The sequence below is a fragment of the Choloepus didactylus genome, chromosome 21 (assembly GCF_015220235.1).
Source record: "Choloepus didactylus isolate mChoDid1 chromosome 21, mChoDid1.pri, whole genome shotgun sequence".
Classification (NCBI taxonomy): Eukaryota; Metazoa; Chordata; class Mammalia; order Pilosa; family Megalonychidae; genus Choloepus; species Choloepus didactylus.
Genome location: NC_051327.1, coordinates 720,922 through 739,253, shown reverse-complemented (window position 1 = coordinate 739,253; position 18,332 = coordinate 720,922). Strand labels below are relative to the sequence as shown.

Here is an 18,332-nt window from a genome sequence, read left to right as displayed (position 1 = left end):
ATGAATGGATGAGTGGATAACCCAGTCAATGATATAGCGCAAATGCGGAAATCAAAACAGGCTTTGAGCAATTAATGATCAGTTGGTTTTAGATTTTTTGAGTTAGTGTTTTGGGGATAGCTCAAGTGGAAAACTACAGTAAGAAATTAGAAATGAAGGTCTAGCCCTCAGAAGAAAAATGTGGGCTGGAATAAGATTTTGTACTCATGAGAATATTGAAGCTTAGGTATGGATAAGATTGCTCAGAGTTAGGGAGAGTACATAGAGAACATAAGCACAGAATCCTGTAGCCACTCGTATTTAAGAAACCTGGAAAAGGATGGCTAGAGAGGTTTGATGTGGAGACCCAGAAAAAAGTTTCTACCAAATAGTTTTCTTTCTTCTCAGGTTAAAGTGATTTTTTCCATGTCTGTGTTGCATATCTCAATTTAATTGTTTTTGTAAAAATGAACTATTCCCTCCAGTTCACTGCTGTTAAAGGTGTAGTGTTTATCATGTTCTCCAGTGCGTATACAGGGCATACCGGTATGTAGTATGCATTGTATAAACGGAATTTCATACCATGCCAGCAACAAGGTTTGAAGTCAAGCACACTTGGGATTCAGTCCCAGTTCTTTAATTCGCTAAATGTCAGTGTTTTCATCTGTAAAATGGAAATGATACATCATAGAATTGTCAGGAGGATTGAATTAATTAGTATCTATTACAGTCTTAGCTCCTTTCTCGGCACCTGACAGGCAGACAGTGGGTGGTAGTGTCATCTTGTAAGTAGCCTATATTTTATAATAATTAAGTTCAATTAATAAAGTAGTTTTTATGACTTTTGTTTATTGTTATATTTATTTATAATTTTTTCCATCATGCCTTCTCTTGCTTATACTGTTTACATAAATCTGGAATGTGAGCAGTGTGTTTTAAGTATTTTAGGAATTAGCTTAACCAATAATTATGCTCACTCCTGTATAGTTAGCATTCTAATAAACACATTACAGTAATGTTCTCTACTTCAGAATAAGAAGGTGGAGGCTGAGGTTTATTCTTTACTTCAGTCTAGGTTTCTACCATTCTTTATTTCCTTAATTTGATGTCTTGAAATTGTTTCTTTTGTCATATTTTGTTGTTTTTTTAAAAAAAATATTTTTCTATTAGTAATACAAATTACTTATTTTTATCTGCTTCCCCACCTGAGAATGTTCTCATTTTCTTCACTTTAGTGGGCTATGTCACTAATCTTAACTAATCCTAGGCTAATAGTTCTTTGATGGATTTTATTTTGATATCTCCAGGCTTTTATTTTATCTTCTTCAAAATCAAGAACATAATAATAGGAATTCTTCTGTGTGGTTCCTTATATTCTTTATTCATTGTTATATTTCTTCTTGTAAAAATGACTTCAAAAATATGCCTTGACCTTGGTCTTGGTGTTTTGGTCTTCATCTCTTGAGAAAAAAAACAGATTAAAATTAGTTTAATATCTGTCTCTAACAGCCCTTTCAATTTCTAGTTTTAAAAATATTTGCTGTTGGCTTGTTTTAATGTAAGCTCTTCGATCTTTTGGAAAACTGGGTTTTTTGGTTTGTTTATTTGTTTAATAATCATATCTTCATTCCTGTGTTTGTTCTCCCCTTTCCTAGAACCCACAGTAGAATTTATTTCAAAATTGTAGTTAGTCCTCTCATACACTGCCACTGCTTTATCAACTAAATTTATGTGGTAGTCTTAAATCCTTTGTTGTCAGCATTTTAATAGTGTCCATAGCATCTTCACCAGGAGTAGATTCCATCTCAAGAAACCCCTTTCTTTGCTCATCCGTTAGAAGTAACTCTCTCATCCATTCAAATTTTATCATGGGATTACAACAATTCAGTTACATTTTCAGGCTCCAGTTCTAATTCCACTTCTCTTGGTATTTCTACCACATCTGCAGTTACTTTCTCCACTGAAGTCATCCATGAGGGTTGGAGTCAACTTCTAAACTCCTATTAATGTTGATATTTTGTCCTCTTCCCATGAATCACACATGTTTTTAATGGCATCTAGAATGGAGAATCCTTTTCAGTTTTCCTTTCCCAGACCCATCAGAAGAGTCACTGTCTATGGCAGCTACAGCCTTACAAAATGTATTTCTTAAACAATAAGACTTGAAAGTCAGAATGACGTCTTGATTCATGGGCTCCAGAATGGGTGTTGTGTTAGCAAGCATGAAAATAACATTCATCTCCTAGCACGTCTCCATCAGAGCTCTTGAGTGAGCCAGTGCATTGTCAATAAGCAGTGATATTTTGAAAGGAATCTTTTTTTCTTAGCAGGAAGTCTCAACAGTGGGCTTAAAATATTCATTAAACCATGTTGTAAACAGATGTGCTGTCATCCAGGCTTTTTGTTCCATTAAAAGAGCACAGGCAGAGTAGGTTTTGCATAATTCTTAAGGGCACTGGGATTTTTTGAATGATAAAAAATGATAAAAAAAATCAAGAACGTATAATAGGAAAATCAAGAACATATAATAGGAATTCTTCTGTGTGGTTGCTTATATTCTTTATTCGTTGTTATATTTCTTCTTGTAAATGGGTTTCTCTCCCTAGCTATGAAAGTCCTAAATGTCATCTTCTTCCAATATAAGGCCTTTTGTACGACATTGAAAATCTTGCTTAGTGTAGCCACCTTCATCAATTATCTTAGCTAGATTTTCTGGATAACTTGCTGCAGCTTCTACATCAGCACTTGATACACCTTGCATTTTATTTTATAGAGAAGGCTTCTTTCCTTACACCTCATGAACCAACCTCTGCTGGCTTCAAACTTTTCTTCTGTAGCTTCCTGACCTCTCTCATAGAATTGAAGAAAGTTAGGGCCTTCTTGCTGTAGATTAGGCTTTAGCCTAAGGGAACATTGTGGTTGGTTTGATCTTCTGTCCAGACCACTAAAACTTTCTCCATATCAGCAATAAGGCTGTTCCAGTTTCTTATCATTCTTGTGTTCACTGGAGTAGCACTTTTGATTTCCTTCAAGAACTTTTCCTTTGCATTAACAATGTGGCTGTTGGGCGGAAGAGGCCTAGATTTGGGGCTATTTTTTCTTTTAACATGACTTTGTCACTAACCTTAATCATTTCTAGCTTTTGATTTAAAGTGAGAGATGCAACACTTCCTTTCACTTTGAACACTTAGAGGCCATTGTAGGGTTATTAATTGGCCTGTTTTCAATGTTGTTGTGTTTCAGGGAAAAGGGAGGCCTGAGGAGAGGGAAAGAGACGGTGAACAGCCAGTCAGTGGAGCAGTCAGAATACACACATTTTTCAATTACATTCACCCTCTTACATACACATGTTCATGGCACCCCAAAACAATTACAGTAGTAACTTCAAAGATCACAGATCACCATAACAGATATAATAATATTGGAAAAGTTTGAAATACTGCAAGAATTACCAGAATATAACAACAGAGACACAAAGTGAGCAGTTGCTATTGGAAAAGTGGTACCGATAGACTTGCTTAACTGAGAGTTGCCACAGACCTTCAATTTGTATAAAAAAAAAAAAACCCCACAATATTTGTGAAGCACAATAAAACAATTTATACCTGTATATGACAATTCTGAGGGAGAGGGAAGAACCAGGAGAGACTCCTTGCTTTCTAGCTTCTAAGCAACATCAAATCTATGTTCCTATGATTAGTATTTCTTTTAAAATTCAATTTTATTGAGCCATATATTCACGTAGCATACAGTCATCCACGGTGTACAATCAGTTGTTCACAGTACCATCAAATCATATAGTTGCACATCCGTCACCATAGTCAGTTTTTGAACATGTTCATTACCACACACAAAGAAAATTAAGAATAAAAGTTCAATTAAAAAAGAACACCCAAAACATCCCATACCCTCATCCCTCCCTATTATTCATTTACTTTTTGTTGTCATTTTTCTATTCATCTCTCCATACACTGTATAAAGGGAGTGGGAGCCACAAAGTTTTCACAATCACATGGTCACACAGTGTAAGCTATATAGTTACACAGTCATCTTCAAGATGCAGTTTGACAGTTTCAGGTATTTCCTTCTAGCTATTCCAGTACACTAAAAACTAAAAAGGGATATCTAAATAATGCATAAGAATTATATGATCTCTCAGCTGTATCTGAGGTCTCTAAGCCACTGAAACTTTATTTTGTTTCATTTCTCTTCCCCCTTTGGTCCAAGAAGGCTTTCTCAATCCCATGATGCCAGGGCCAAGCTCATCTCCACAAGTCATGTCCCACATTGCCAGGGAGATTTATACCCCTGGGAGTCATGATCCATGTTGGGGGAGGGCAGTGAGTTTACCTGCAGAGTTGGCTTGGAGAGAGAGGCCATTTCTGATCAACAAAAGAGGTGCTCTGGGGGTGATTCTAAGGCACAATTATATGTGGACTTAGCCTCTCCTTTGCAGTAACAAACTTCATAAGGGCAAGCCCCAAGATTGAGGACTCGGCCTTTTAAATTGGTAGCCCCCAGTGCTTGTGAGAATATCATTAATTCCTCAGGTGCAGAAATTTGCTATTTCCACATTTTCCCCCAGTCCCTCAAGGGGGCTTTGCAAATAAATTTTTATTCTCTGCCCAGACTACTCTGGGATGTATTGGGGAGTCACGCTAACCTATACAAACCAACCAGATTTCGCTCCCTATTCAGCGTTCCATGTAATTATGTTGTTTGAATAAACTGATGATACAAATTAAATTATATAGGATATTACAAAAAATATAGATCTTGCACCTAATAGACTTCTTTTCCTTTGGTCTCATAGAAGTTGAAATTTTAAAAACACCATCACTATTGTCCTTTACACTTTAGTCTGATTTACCTTAGTCCTAACCAAGTCTGTTTTGTTCATATCTTTAATTGAAGACTGAACTCTTTTTTCAGACTCCATAACATTTGCTGTATTGGAGCGGGGTAGTGCTGACATTCACAGCTGCTGGTCTGTGGCTCTGAGTCTCAGGTGTCACACAGATACTCAGTGTTCCAGGGACTGACCAGGTTATACACAAAGAGCTCTCAGAATTTTGAAATAACCATTACAACTCAGGAATAGATGTAACTGCTGTAAGAGCTTATAATCCAGGAGCCTTTACCATAAGCCTTCTCCTGATACCCTATGCTGTCAGACTCAGTTCTCAGTGTTTGCACATTATAGTTAGTCTGTATTAGTGAGGCATTTTTCTTTCATTTTCCTTTCCATTTCTGGTTTATTTTGCTCAACATGCTGTCCTCGATGTCCATTCACCTCACAACTTCTCCTTCTTGTAGCAGCTCAGTATTCCATTGTATGTATACATCATTCCGTCCATCAGTCCATGTACCCTTAGGCTACCTCTATCCACTGTGAATTATGAATACTGACACAATAAACCCCACTAGGCAAATGTCCATTCATGTCCCTCTTTTCAGATCTTCACAGTATATACCCAGTAACCAAATTGCTGGACCATTTGGTGACCCCATGCTTAGCTTTCTGTAGAACGACCACACTGCCCTCCAGATGGGCTGCACCATTCTACTTCTCCACCAACACTGATTAAGTACTTCCCTTTCTTCACATATTCTCCAGGACTTACATCCCTCTATTTATTTTTTAGACTGTTTATTCACATATTGTATATTTCATCCTAAGTAAACATTCAGTGGTTCCCTGTATAATAACATAGTTATGCATTCACCACCATTGTCTATAAGGACATTTCCATTTCTTCCACAAAGAAAGAGGAAGAGGCCGAAAAAAAAAAAAAAAAAAAAGAAACGACAACTAAAATGCAACAAAAGAGAAAATTAAAATACAATAAAAAAGACAACACTAACACCAAGAATCCCATACCCCTCCCTTTTATCTCCCTCTTATAGACAGTTTTGGTATATTGCCTTTGTTACAATTAATGAAAGCATATTACAGTGTTTCTGTTAACTACAGACTCTAGTTTGCATTGATTATATATTTTCCCCAATACCACCCCATTTTTAATACTTTGCAAAGTTGACATTCATTTGTTCTCCCTCATGTAAAAACATATTTGTACATTTAATCATACTCGTTAACCACTCTAGGTTTCACTAATTGTACAGTCCCAGTCTTTATTTTCTATCCTTCCCCCTGTTGTCCTACATGCTCCTAACCTTCCTCCCTCAACCTACTCACAGTCATCTTTGTTCAGTGTACTTACATTATCGTGCTACCATCACCCAATATTGTGCTCCAAACCTCTCCTGTCTTTTGCTGTCTGTAGTGTTCCCTGCAGAGCACCCATGATGTTCCTTACCACAGCTCTTTCTTTACCACAATTCTTTTTCCCTCCTTAAATGTTCTTCATTCACCCCCAGTAACATGAATCTCCCCAACAGAGGGTTCATTGTGCTTGTTCTCAATTTAGGTCAAAATACAAGTGTTCTAATGATTTGGAAATAATTTTGTAGTCATATTTTGGTTACTTATTGTTGGTTATGGTCTTCATATCCATCTTGAAATAAAAACCACTCTGGTAATTATCAGACTATTTTTTAAGCAGTGGAATCCTTTCTTCAAATGAAGTATTACTCAGAATCTCAACACATAAGAGAATTAAAGGAGGTGAAGTTTGGAAGAGATCTCAGAGTTCTTTATTTCCATGTACCTTTACATGATCTGTGGAACACAGTTATGGAATTGGAATCCACAGATCTAATGGAATGTTTTCTTACAAATTTTGAGAAGCATTAAGAGTACCTATTATATAGTATATTTTGGTCACATTTCACTATTGTTTTTCTCTTTTTAGGTGCTATTTCAAGTGGTTTCAGGCTGGAAGAATCTCCATTTCCCTATGACTTTAGTACTTCACCAGCCAGTCCTCCAGGATCAATAGGAGATGGCTGGCCACGTGCCAAATCGCCTAACGGCTCTAGCAGTGTTAATTGGCCACCAGGTAAAATGCTAATAGCTTGTTTCTTGAGAGGTTGTTTTCGATTAAGGTATTTTGGCATCTGAACTATTAGCCAGTGATTTAGCCCAATCCCATGTATTTGGACTGATATATGCTGAGGATAAGAAGGAATGTAGAAATGACAAAGTTGATCATAAAGTCTTAAGCAAATGAATATGTCCAGCCTGTTACCAGTGCTTTTGTGCCCCAAGAGTACAAGTGGTATGAGTCCCACTGACTAGCGTGAAGAAGCGTACAAAGTCTAATTCATAGTTCCTATTCATCTGTGCCAGAAGACTACTTGACAGTATTTTCAGTTGTACTGAGGACTTAATTATCAGCAGTGTGTCTGTGGCTTGCTTTGTTCTACCTTTAGCTTGTGTATCATGTATTTTATGCATGATTGTTCTGTAAACCAACAACTTCTCTAATAAAGAAAAAAAAATGCAAGAAAAATGCTATGGCTTTGAGATTTGTCATAAATCCCATAAAAATATATAAATCCAGAGAAATTATTTCATTTGTAAAAACTTTGAAGTTATTTGTAAAACATAGTTTGTGTTACACTAGTTGTTAGTATAAACTGAAAAATATTTGTGAACTGGAGACTTTAAGAATAAAAGTTTTGAATACTTAATAATGGATTTTAAATGATTAAGTTTTGGACTAATGTTAAATTTTCATTTCCAGAGTTTCGCCCTGGTGAACCATGGAAAGGTTATCCAAACATTGACCCTGAAACTGACCCTTACGTCACTCCTGGCAGTGTCATAAACAGTCTTTCAATTAATACTGTGCGGGAAGTTGACCACCTCAGGGACAGGAACAGTGGTACGTAGAGTACAAAAGTCAGAGTTTCTGAATGATGTTGGGTGATATATGTTCAAAGTAGGTATGAAACTTTCCATAGTAAAGGTTATAGTACCTAATGTATAAGGTAGTCATGAAGACGAAAACTGAATTCTCCTTAAATTTCCCATAGTGGACTCTTTAATTTGGCTACTCTTAAAATGATGATTTGTTATCTTATCAGCTGATATAGTAAACACTTATTTTTACTTAATAAGTTAATACAAAACACTGACAAACTTTTGTTTTCCAGTAATTGTATTAATAATCAAAAGTTATTACCTACTTTCATAATGCGATACAATATTGTGGTTATTTAAATAGGGGTGTTTCTGGTATATAAAAGATATGGTTGTATTATTAGGTGTTTATTAACTCTTGATTGTGAAGGGCTTTGATTTTGAGGGGATATTAGGTTTTCTTTGTCTCTCGGAGTAAAAATAAGACCAATTTAAGAGACCTGCAGTCCAGATACACTTTTTTTTTTTTTTAATTAAATTCAGTTTTATTGAAATACATTCACACACCATACAATCATCCATGATATACAATCCACTGTCCACAGTATGATAACATAGTTATGCGTTCATCACCACAATCTATCTCTGAACATTTTCCTTACATCAGAAAGAACCAGAACAAGAATAAAAAATAAAAGTGAAAAAAGAACACCCAAATCATCCCCCCATCCCACCCCATTTGTCCTTTAGTTTTTATCCCCATTCCTCCACTCATCCATACACTAGCTAAAGGGGGTGTGATCCACAAGGTCTTCACAATCACACTGTCACCCCTTGTAATCTACATTCTTATATAATTGTCTTCAGGAGTCCAGACTGCTGGGTTGGAGTTCGGTAGTTTCAGGTATTTACTTCTAGCTATTCCAATACATTAAAGCCTAAGAGGTGTTATCTATATAGTGCATAAGAATGTCCACCAGAGTGACCTCTCGACTCCATTTGGAATCTCTCAGCCACTGAAACTATTTCGTCTCATTTTGCATCCCCCTTTTGGTCAAGAAGATACTCTCAGTCCCACGATGCCGGGTCCACATTCATCCCCGGGAGTCATACTCTGCGTTGCCAGGGAGATTTACACCCCTGGGAGTCGGGTCTCACGTAGTGGGGAGGGCAGCGAGTTCACCTGTCGAAATGGCTCAGTTAGAGAGAGGGCCATATCTGAGCAACAAAGAGGTACTCAGGGAGAGACTCTTAGGCACCATTACATGCAAGTTTAGACTCTCCTTTGTGGTAATGAGCTTCACAAGGGCGAGTCCCATGCTCGAGGGTTCAGCACATCAAACCGCCAGTCCCAGTGTTTGTGACAACATCAGCACCAGTCCAGGTGAGGATGTCCAACACATCCGCACCTTCCCCCAGATCCTCGGGGCTGAGGAGGGGGAGGCTGTAAATATATTTTTTATTATCTGCCCAAATTACTCTAGGATGTGTCACTATTTCACTCCAGCCTATACTAACCTACCGTATCTCACTTCCTATTCAAAGTTCCATGCAATTGTGGTGTTTGAACAAATCGACTGTAGAGTTGTACCGTTTAGAAAATTTAGATCCTGTTACCAAATAGATATCTCTTCCCTTGGTCTCATATGAAAGTTGAAGTTTTAAAACACAATCAGTTTCAACCTTTACCCTTTGGCCTGGCTTGCCCTGGTCTTAACCAGACCTGCTTCATTCATCAGATACACTTTTACTGGGTTATCAAGTAAGTCATCATACTATCTACCACTTGGTCATTTTTCACAATAGATATTCCATGCATGGCTGTGCATTAGAAGAAAGGTGAAATGAATGACTATCTCTACTCTGTTTCTGTAACATATACATCCTCCTGTCTATCCCTTTAAATAGTTTATTTAAAAAAAAAAAGTACAATAGTCAGCATTTTTCATTAACTATGTAATTTATTGTTAACAAGTGTTTGTTGAGTTCCAGAGGTTAATTACAAGAATCCTTATCATTCTAAAATTGCTGAATTTAACAGGCAACTATGTGAAAGTAGTAGAGCTACTGCTTTCACAGAAGAAAACTGGGGGGAAAGCCAGATTGTGGATAGAGAAACATGGTGTTTTATATGCCATGATAGCAAATTATTCCCTTTACCAAGTCATTATTTTGTTTCTTTTCTCTCTAAAGCTCTTATTTAAAGTAGATGTTTCTTTCAAGATCCCCAGTTTTTAGCTGCTTTAAAGATAGAGAAAAGAATTTGCTGTTCTTAGAATCTTTCATTCTGTATCTAAAAGCTTAATGTGAGCCAGATTATTCCTTTCCTGCCTTAGATGACCCTCCACAGTCTGACTCCATTCCATCTTCTAGTCTCTCTCTTACCCATTTTCTACTTCTACTCCTTGCGCCCTGCCCTCCAGCCACACCTAGCTGTTCATCAGTGTTTCTCTAAACAGTATAATATTCAGCAAACTTAGTCATCTCTATATTGCCTCCTGTACTTAGTGTGATACCTAGTATGTCATAGATGTGGTTACTGCTTCATTGAAAAACCATCTGGGGAGGAATAATTCAAGTGAAAGGAAAACCGAACAGAATTGTGAGTAGCTCTTAACATGTTTGTAAAACAGTGAAAAACATAGGCTGTTGTAGGGCAGCCTGGGAAAATGGGCAAAGTATAGAATGTTCCAAAAATAGAGGAGTTTAGATTTGATATTAAAGGAGATAAGAAACGTTTTGAGTGGACGAATCAACATTTATGGTAGGATTCTCTGACAGTGGTCAGCAGGATGGATTAGAGTGGTAGACCAGTTATGGCACTGTTGTAGTGATCCAGGTGAGGGGCAATAGTAGAGCTAAGTTAAGAGTAATGGCCAAAGGGATTAAAAATAAAAATTTTAAAACTGCAGAGACATGCTGTGTGTTGGAAACTCACTGAATAGGGGCATGATGGAGAAGGATGAAAGCCTGCTAATTGGTAGTACCAGTGAGAGGATACCTTAGTGAACAGGTTATCCAAAAAGAAGTCATTGGACTTAAGAGACAGGAGTTAAGATCAGCAAGAATTAGCCCTCTCTGGGAAGGAGAGCTGAATGTGGTCTCTGTTTCTGTGTCTGCTAGAGCGTATTTTCACAATTTTGGGAAAATAGGATAGGAGGGAAAATATCAGTTCTGAGTCAAGGTAAAGACAATAAGCTATCTCTGAGAATGCTTTTTGAAGGGAGGGAGGAAGAGGCAATCACATGTACCATCTGCTGCCTTGAGCTTACCTGTTTTAAGATGTGGCATACCGTTAAGCTTCAATTTCACTGGATGCTCTTGCTTGTTGTCAAACACTGTGTCCCTTGTTCTGGTACACAGCTAATGGGGCTCTTCCCCCACACAGGGTCATCCTCATCCTTGAACACCACGCTGCCTTCAACTAGTGCCTGGTCATCCATTCGTGCCTCCAACTACAACGTTCCCCTCAGCAGTACAGCACAAAGCACTTCAGGTGGGCCTTGTCCTGAGCTTGCCAGGGGCCGTCCCAGATGAAGGAGGAGTTTAGTCAGAACCTGGGCCTGTGGGTGGTTTTTTTTTTAAAAAATTTCCTTTTTGTCTAAAGACTTCTTTTCAGGGAGTTGGGAGAATATATTTGTAAGTGCTGGGAAAAATTTTTTAACACTATTTGTCCTTTTTTTAGATTAGTTGTCATATACTAAAATAATCCATTTCCACCAAAGAGCTCTTACTCTGCTCTGAGAGTCATCTCAGCACTGTAATTAAATCTAATTACTTCAGGGCAGTTCTCAGGTTATCTGCACTGTAGGAGCCCCCCTTTGTTTCTGTTGTTGTTGTTGTTTTGTTTTATAAGTTTCTAATCCTTCACAGACTGATACTTTTGTAAAATACAGTACACATGAATTTTTAATTGTTAGAAAAATGATTGTCCATGTAGGAATTATGGCAATTCCAAATTGTTATCACAAACTCTTCTTCTGAACTTGTACATTTGTTTGATTTCAAACCAGTAATAAATAGCATGCTGTGACTGGTCTAAAGACCATGTTTTGAATAGCACTGACTTAAAGACGGTGCACTTTGTGAGTCAAGAAGAAAAATAGTAGGCAGTGATGAAAGATATTAACACTCTAGTCCCTTCTGTTCCCTGTCTGTGATGTAGCATTATTTTTGATGTAGTTTGCTGTATGCCTGATCCTTGCACACTCCCCAGTATCTCTGTTGTTATGAGGCAGGGCATGTCAGGAAATGGGCCTTTTTTTTTTTTTTTAAGCCAGAGAGGCCTAGGTTTGAATTCTAGCTCTCCACTTAATAGGACCCACAGGCAAGTTTCTTAAATTCTTTTATCCTTAGCCGATTGTGAGTTAGGATTGGAGATGGTCTCTGTGAAGTGCCTGTTGGCCCATTGCTGGGCACAGAAGGCACCCAGTGAGCATCTGCTGTGATTATTCCTTGAGTTGGCACTACTACTTTTGTAGTCTTTTTTTTCTGCGAGTAAGCAACAAAGTTCTAAAATCTTTTTAATGGCCCATGTGACTGCCTTAAATGACTCAAATATGGTCATTAAGTTAAGGAGTTCACAGCTGCTACTTTAGAGCAATTTAAAACAGTGTTTATTGTTTTGTTTTGATTTTAGAGTCCAGTTTTGTAACACTGAACTCTAAGAATCACATAGGTCTTAAAACTATGAATAGTAGACAAATGGAATGATAGGTAGCAGTTTACTATGGGTTGGTTTTTTTGTTGTTGTTTTTGTTTTTATTCCCTTCTTTGGCAGTTTAGTTTGATTTGGGGGGGGGTGGTAATTGAGTTTCTTTTCATTTGTTTTGCTCTTAGTACAAGGTTGGATATTGTCATTCAGATTTTCCCTTGTCTGAAAGTTTTATCACCCTCCCTTTTTTTTGCCTTTGAGTAGCCAGAAATAGTGATTCCAAATTGACATGGTCTCCTGGTTCAGTTACAAACACCTCTCTGGCTCATGAGCTGTGGAAGGTCCCTTTGCCACCTAAAAACATCACTGCTCCGTCCCGCCCACCTCCGGGACTGACTGGTCAGAAGCCACCCTTGTCTACGTGGGATAATTCTCCCCTTCGTGTAGGTGGAGGATGGGGAAATTCTGATGCCAGATATACCCCAGGTAAGATGAAATACATAAGATAATTTCAGATGATTTATTTGCCAAACACTGCCAGCATCAGTGGTCTAGTTTAACATTGACCAGAACAGCAAACTATTACATTACTCTCTGTAACGTGGAAAGAGAACTTAAATGAACATACAATTCATAGTGCACTGCCATCTTCTGCAGTTTCCATGTCTAACCGTGACTCGACTGGAATATGTTTGTCCTAAACAGTCATTTAGGCTATAGGCTTAGAAAAGTCTCGTCTTTTTTTTCTTCCCTTGTCTAGGTTCCAGCTGGGGTGAGAGCAGCTCAGGGAGAATAACAAATTGGCTTGTTCTAAAAAACCTTACACCTCAGGTAAGAATACCAGTTATCCTGGTTTGCATAAATACACCAAAGGTTTCCAATCTTCTTAAGTTTGAGATGAGGACTACCAAGGCCTCAGCTCCTCAGAGATGGTATAAGTGGAGGTCAAGGCCAGACTGAGCAGAGGAAATAGTAGGTAATCTGTAGTCTGATCCTGTGGTAGTAGATAATTAGTCTGATCTGGTGGTTCTCCCAAGAGTAGTAACCTGGGAAGGTGACCACAAATACTAATTCCTAGGTCTCAGCGCAGAGACTTTGATTTAGTAGATCTGGGCTAGGATCTGGGGAGGAGGCTAGATGTTAAGAGCCTGTCTCCTCATCCCCCTTGGGAGCAGTGCCTTGATAAATCCTGTCCTCAGGGCAGGGAGGAGAGAAGACATGAGGCCATAGCAGGGGCAGTGGCTGACTAAGGGATTGGGGATTTAGGGTATGTCCAGGAGTTTGGCGGCCACAGAGATATGACTCTGGAACCAATGGAGGCACAGAGGGGCCACTGCACAACATCATAGCATCACTTACCAGTGAAGAGTGGTGCCAGGAATGAAGAACCTTGAGGATGGTAGAAAGGATCAGTGTTCCAGCCTGGGACAACCTCCTGGGTGGCCCTCATGATATGCATCTAATTGGTTGTTCCTCACCCTGTTTCCTAGATTGACGGCTCAACTCTGCGTACTCTGTGCATGCAGCATGGCCCACTAATAACATTCCACCTGAACCTCCCACATGGAAATGCTTTGGTCCGTTACAGTTCAAAAGAAGAGGTAGTGAAGGCACAAAAGTCTCTGCACATGTAAGTTGACCAGTCTGCTCCTGACACCTGGAAAACTCCCATATGGTATGAAGAGTTTGGGGTCCCCTCATTTTTGGGGAAGGATCATGTATGAAAGCATAGCTATGATACTGTGTCCAAGTTCCATGGCAGCATGCAGGGTTTCCCAGTGAGGATCCTGTACCAGCAGCTGCAGCCTCACTGTGTTTTGGGTTCATAAGGGGGAGAATCATACCTGGTCAGAATAGCCCTAGAAGATCCCTTAAATGGCACATGGAAGACAAACAAATACAATCCTGAGACACCACAACCAGTAAGGAGGAGGTTAACCCTGGTCATGGCATGCTGGCCACAAGAGAGCTATAGATAGAGGTGCCCTGCCTCATGCTGCCTGTAGGACCTACGTGCATTGAGGGAAGGGCACATGAGTTAAACTGTGTTGTCTCTCTCTCCCCACTTCCCTTTCCACCCCCCTTGCTCTGTTGTTGTTTTTTTTTTAAGCACAGACTTTCTAAGTTTCACCCTCACTTTTGAAATTAAGCAAACCCTTCATGTATGTCAAGCCTTCATGCCTGTTTGTGTCTCTCCCCTCTAGGTGTGTATTGGGGAACACTACTATTCTTGCCGAGTTTGCCAGTGAAGAGGAGATCAGTCGTTTCTTTGCACAAAGTCAGTCTCTGACCCCTTCTCCCAGCTGGCAGTCTCTTGGGTCCAGCCAGAGCCGGCTGGGCTCCCTCGACTGTTCCCACTCATTCTCTAGCCGGACCGATCTCAATCACTGGAATGGTGCTGGGCTGTCGGGAACTAATTGTGGAGACCTTCACGGCACTTCACTCTGGGGGACCCCACATTATTCCACAAGCTTGTGGGGTCCTCCAAGCAGCAGCGACCCCCGGGGAATTAGCAGCCCATCCCCCATTAATGCTTTTCTTTCTGTTGACCACCTGGGTGGGGGTGGAGAGTCCATGTAACAGTGTAGATGTAGACTCACAAACTGTGACCTCAAGATGCGAAAGAAAGAGCACTAAGCTGGGCTCACCGCCTGCAGCCAGGGGCCACCTGTGGGAACAGCTATTCTCTGCACATTTTCCACTTTGTTTTCCCCAAAACATATCAGTTTGAATACTTGAATCATGCAGGCCAATATTATAATGTGAAAAGGTATCTATTTACACTCCCAAATAGCGCCATACATGCTAAACCGTATAGAATGAGCTCACTTGTGTATATTCATCATGTTTAGCCTTTGGATTCTTTTTTCCTCCCCCATCTCCAGGCCCCCCCCCCAACATTTATTTTTTATTTTTTGCAAAACCATTTTTTTGGGCTGATAATGTATGTGCTTTTAACTTTGCACTGAATGATGTTCTCTCCGTCTGATCGGCAATATGGGGGGTGCAGCTGTTCCAGTGTAAATGTTTACTCAAGGATGTTCTGAAAAGGTGTGCGCTCTCTACTATGCCTTGATGTTTGCCTACCTTATTGTGGTATTGTGGAGTTTAAAAGATCAAGTTATGATACTGACTTAGGATTATTAATGAAAGTATTGCACCAGTTTTTTTCATGTTGTAAAACTAAAGAATTTCGCTCTGCAGTTTGAAAAACTGTGGCCACAGCTGTGACTTGCAGCCCACCTGCCACCCAGGACGGGCCCTGCACTTTGAATAGGCTTTTCCATTTTGTTTTGAGGGTTCCCATGTCGAACCTTCTTGTTTACAGATTTTTTTGTTTGTTTTTTGAGAAACAATGTTTACTCTTCCATCATTTAAAAAAAAAACTTAAAAGACAAAAAAAAAAAATGGAGGATGATTTAAAAGATGCTTTCTATCTCTGGGAAAAAGGAGCAGCATTTGGCCATGTTCTTTTGTTTTTCTATTTCTGTCCTAAATCAAAGAGCATGGTTCTCAGGAAAACCAGTTCCCCAGTAAAAAACAAAATAAATAAATAAATAAATAAATCCTTGTAGTTTCTTATAGGAAAAAAACCCAACTTTTAGCACTGATACTATATACTGCTCTGTTAAAGAATTTTCTCTGCCAAAAAAACAAAAAACACAAAAAAACATGCTTAAAGCTGAAGTTTGACATTCTGCTTTCAGATGCTGTCTTTTTATTAGTGAGTGATGATGGTTTGCTAATAATCAATAGATAATTTTTTGTAATCCCATCAAGTGGCTCTATATGTTTCTGCTCTCTTGTGACTGTGTTAATGTTTAACTGTTGTACCTTAAAGCCGAAATCAGTAACTATGCATACTGTAACCAAGGTATTGGGCTTACAGAGTTGTTCGTTGTATAAAGAAAAAATTTTAAATGTTGTTGCAAAACTAACGAGTTAAACCATTTTTAAAATTTCTTTCTTCCCTTTCCCCTTTTTTTGCCCACAAATGGTATTATAATAGCTTGCTTAGTCAAAGAAGAGAGACTAAACAAGGGTAAAAATTTTAACAGTACAGAATTGCCATCATTTCATTGCCTTGATTCTAACTGTTTGTGTCCTAAGATGCAAAAGAAGTCAGTGGCTTTTAACTGTTTACAAATAGAATGTGATTGTAAAATGTACAGTTTGGTTGTGTTTGAATTATGAAATTTCTTCAGATATAATAAACCATGACTTTTTGGCTGCTCAACATTAATTGTCTCTTTTTGTGAATTTATTTGTAGGCTCTTTTTTATAAAGAAAGTTTCAGAGTTGCTATGAGGGGTCTCATAGAGCAACTGATTAAAAATCTAAGCAAATATTTGAACATTTTAACTGAACTTATCCACAACTTCATCCTGAATAATGTGAGAACAATGGGAAACTGTAGCTTGCTCCTTCCTACCCTCTTTGAGCATCTTTGGGATCTTTTTTGCTCAAAACTCTTCTGTGACTTCATCTTCCCCACCATTTGTGCCCATCTCAAGCCTCAGCAAGAGACCATTTGGAACATGAAGCTTAATGACTTGACAGCATACTAGTGTTAAACTCATACCTCTGTTACAAAATGAGAAATGCCACAACCTGGACTGGCCTTTCTTCCCCTTTCATGGCCCTGGCTTCTCACTGCAGGAGCTCGGGGCAAAACCTGTGTATGTGTTTCAGTCTATGACTTCAAATCATCATGCTCCAACTTGCCAGGTGTAAGCTAATATTGTTGGACACCTTAAATACAAGCAAATGTTGTTCAATGTGTTCAATGTATATTGACTTCTGTACTGATTTTTCCAAAACCAAAGGTAGTTTTGAAAAACCGTCTGGAAATGTTTGGAACATTAAGCTGATTGACCCTTTGGGGCTTTGAGTAGTATGTAATTGACTTCATAACTGCGTTAATTGTATTGTTAAAGTGTTTGAGAGTTTTTTGTGCTTGTTATGTGGAATAAAGTGTTTGATTTAAAAAATTAAAAAGTGGTTTTGATTTTTGTTAGTCCTTAATTAATAGAAGCTCTGTTCCCTAAGTGACTGCGTTAACTCCTCTAAGTATTTCCTAATCTGTCCCAACTGTGAGTGCCTTAGTCCAGGCCATCATCTCCCATAAACTTGCATCTGACCATGCCATTTCCCTGGCTTACTGGTTCTCATCCTACAAGAATTGGTCTAAACTTTAACGTGGCCAGTTATGCATTTCTAAATATGCCTCACAGCCCCAGCTCCCAGGACATATTCTGAGCTCTGGACATCCTGAGCTGCTCGCCTTTTCATGCTCTGCTCTCCTCCCTGAGTGGTCTTGCCCAACACTACTTCCCCCTTGAGATGGCATTGAGAGCAGCTTCCCTTGGACACTTCTCCCCATGAAGAGTAGGCACCTCCTCCCATGGCTGCTTGTTACAAAAATGTGATCCCGTTTCTGATCATTATCTCAGTACTGTGCTAGACCACTAAAAGATAGATACACTCAATTGTTTACTACTTTGTCAGGCACATGGTAGTTGCTGAATAATATTGGAAGGAATACCTGTTGACACTGGTAATTTGTGAGGGTAGGTGAACTAGGGAATGATGCTAAGGTTGAGGGGAAGTTCTTGACAGGGTCAAGTTCGGGTTGAATAGTGTGAAGATAGGGCTTAAGATGAAGGAAGGGTATTTGGATCAAGATTGACAAATTGAGGTTGCACTATGCAAGCTGGCCTAATAACTTAGCTAAGAGATCATTTTCATGCACCGGAATGGTACTGGTTTTCTCTTTTCTCCAAAGTTCAGGAGACCTTTTCCTCCCTTCCTTTGATTTCAGATGTGAGTGGTGAGGTCTGAATTAGAGCCAGAATCAGAACCTAAATGAACTTTGAAGGGTCCCTTACAGAGACTGGAGGAGCTTTTGAGTAGTCAGTTGCAAGCTCACGG

At 39.0% G+C, this 18,332-nt stretch overlaps 1 protein-coding gene across 6 annotated transcripts in view; it reads left to right on the top strand.

The window, feature by feature from the left end:
- Positions 1-17,399, top strand: part of TNRC6A (trinucleotide repeat containing adaptor 6A) — a 273,917-nt gene extending 256,518 nt beyond the window's left edge. For all 6 annotated transcript variants that reach the window (XM_037815357.1, XM_037815360.1, XM_037815356.1 and 3 more), the window contains 7 exons: positions 6,795-6,941; positions 7,629-7,769; positions 11,136-11,243; positions 12,666-12,887; positions 13,162-13,232; positions 13,892-14,031; positions 14,606-17,399. In XM_037815357.1, coding sequence (XP_037671285.1) covers positions 6,795-6,941; positions 7,629-7,769; positions 11,136-11,243; positions 12,666-12,887; positions 13,162-13,232; positions 13,892-14,031; positions 14,606-14,981 — 1,205 coding nt within the window. In that variant the 3' untranslated portion in view covers positions 14,982-17,399. The remainder of the gene's footprint in view (positions 1-6,794; positions 6,942-7,628; positions 7,770-11,135; positions 11,244-12,665; positions 12,888-13,161; positions 13,233-13,891; positions 14,032-14,605) is intronic.
- Positions 17,400-18,332: the final 933 nt, after the last annotated feature.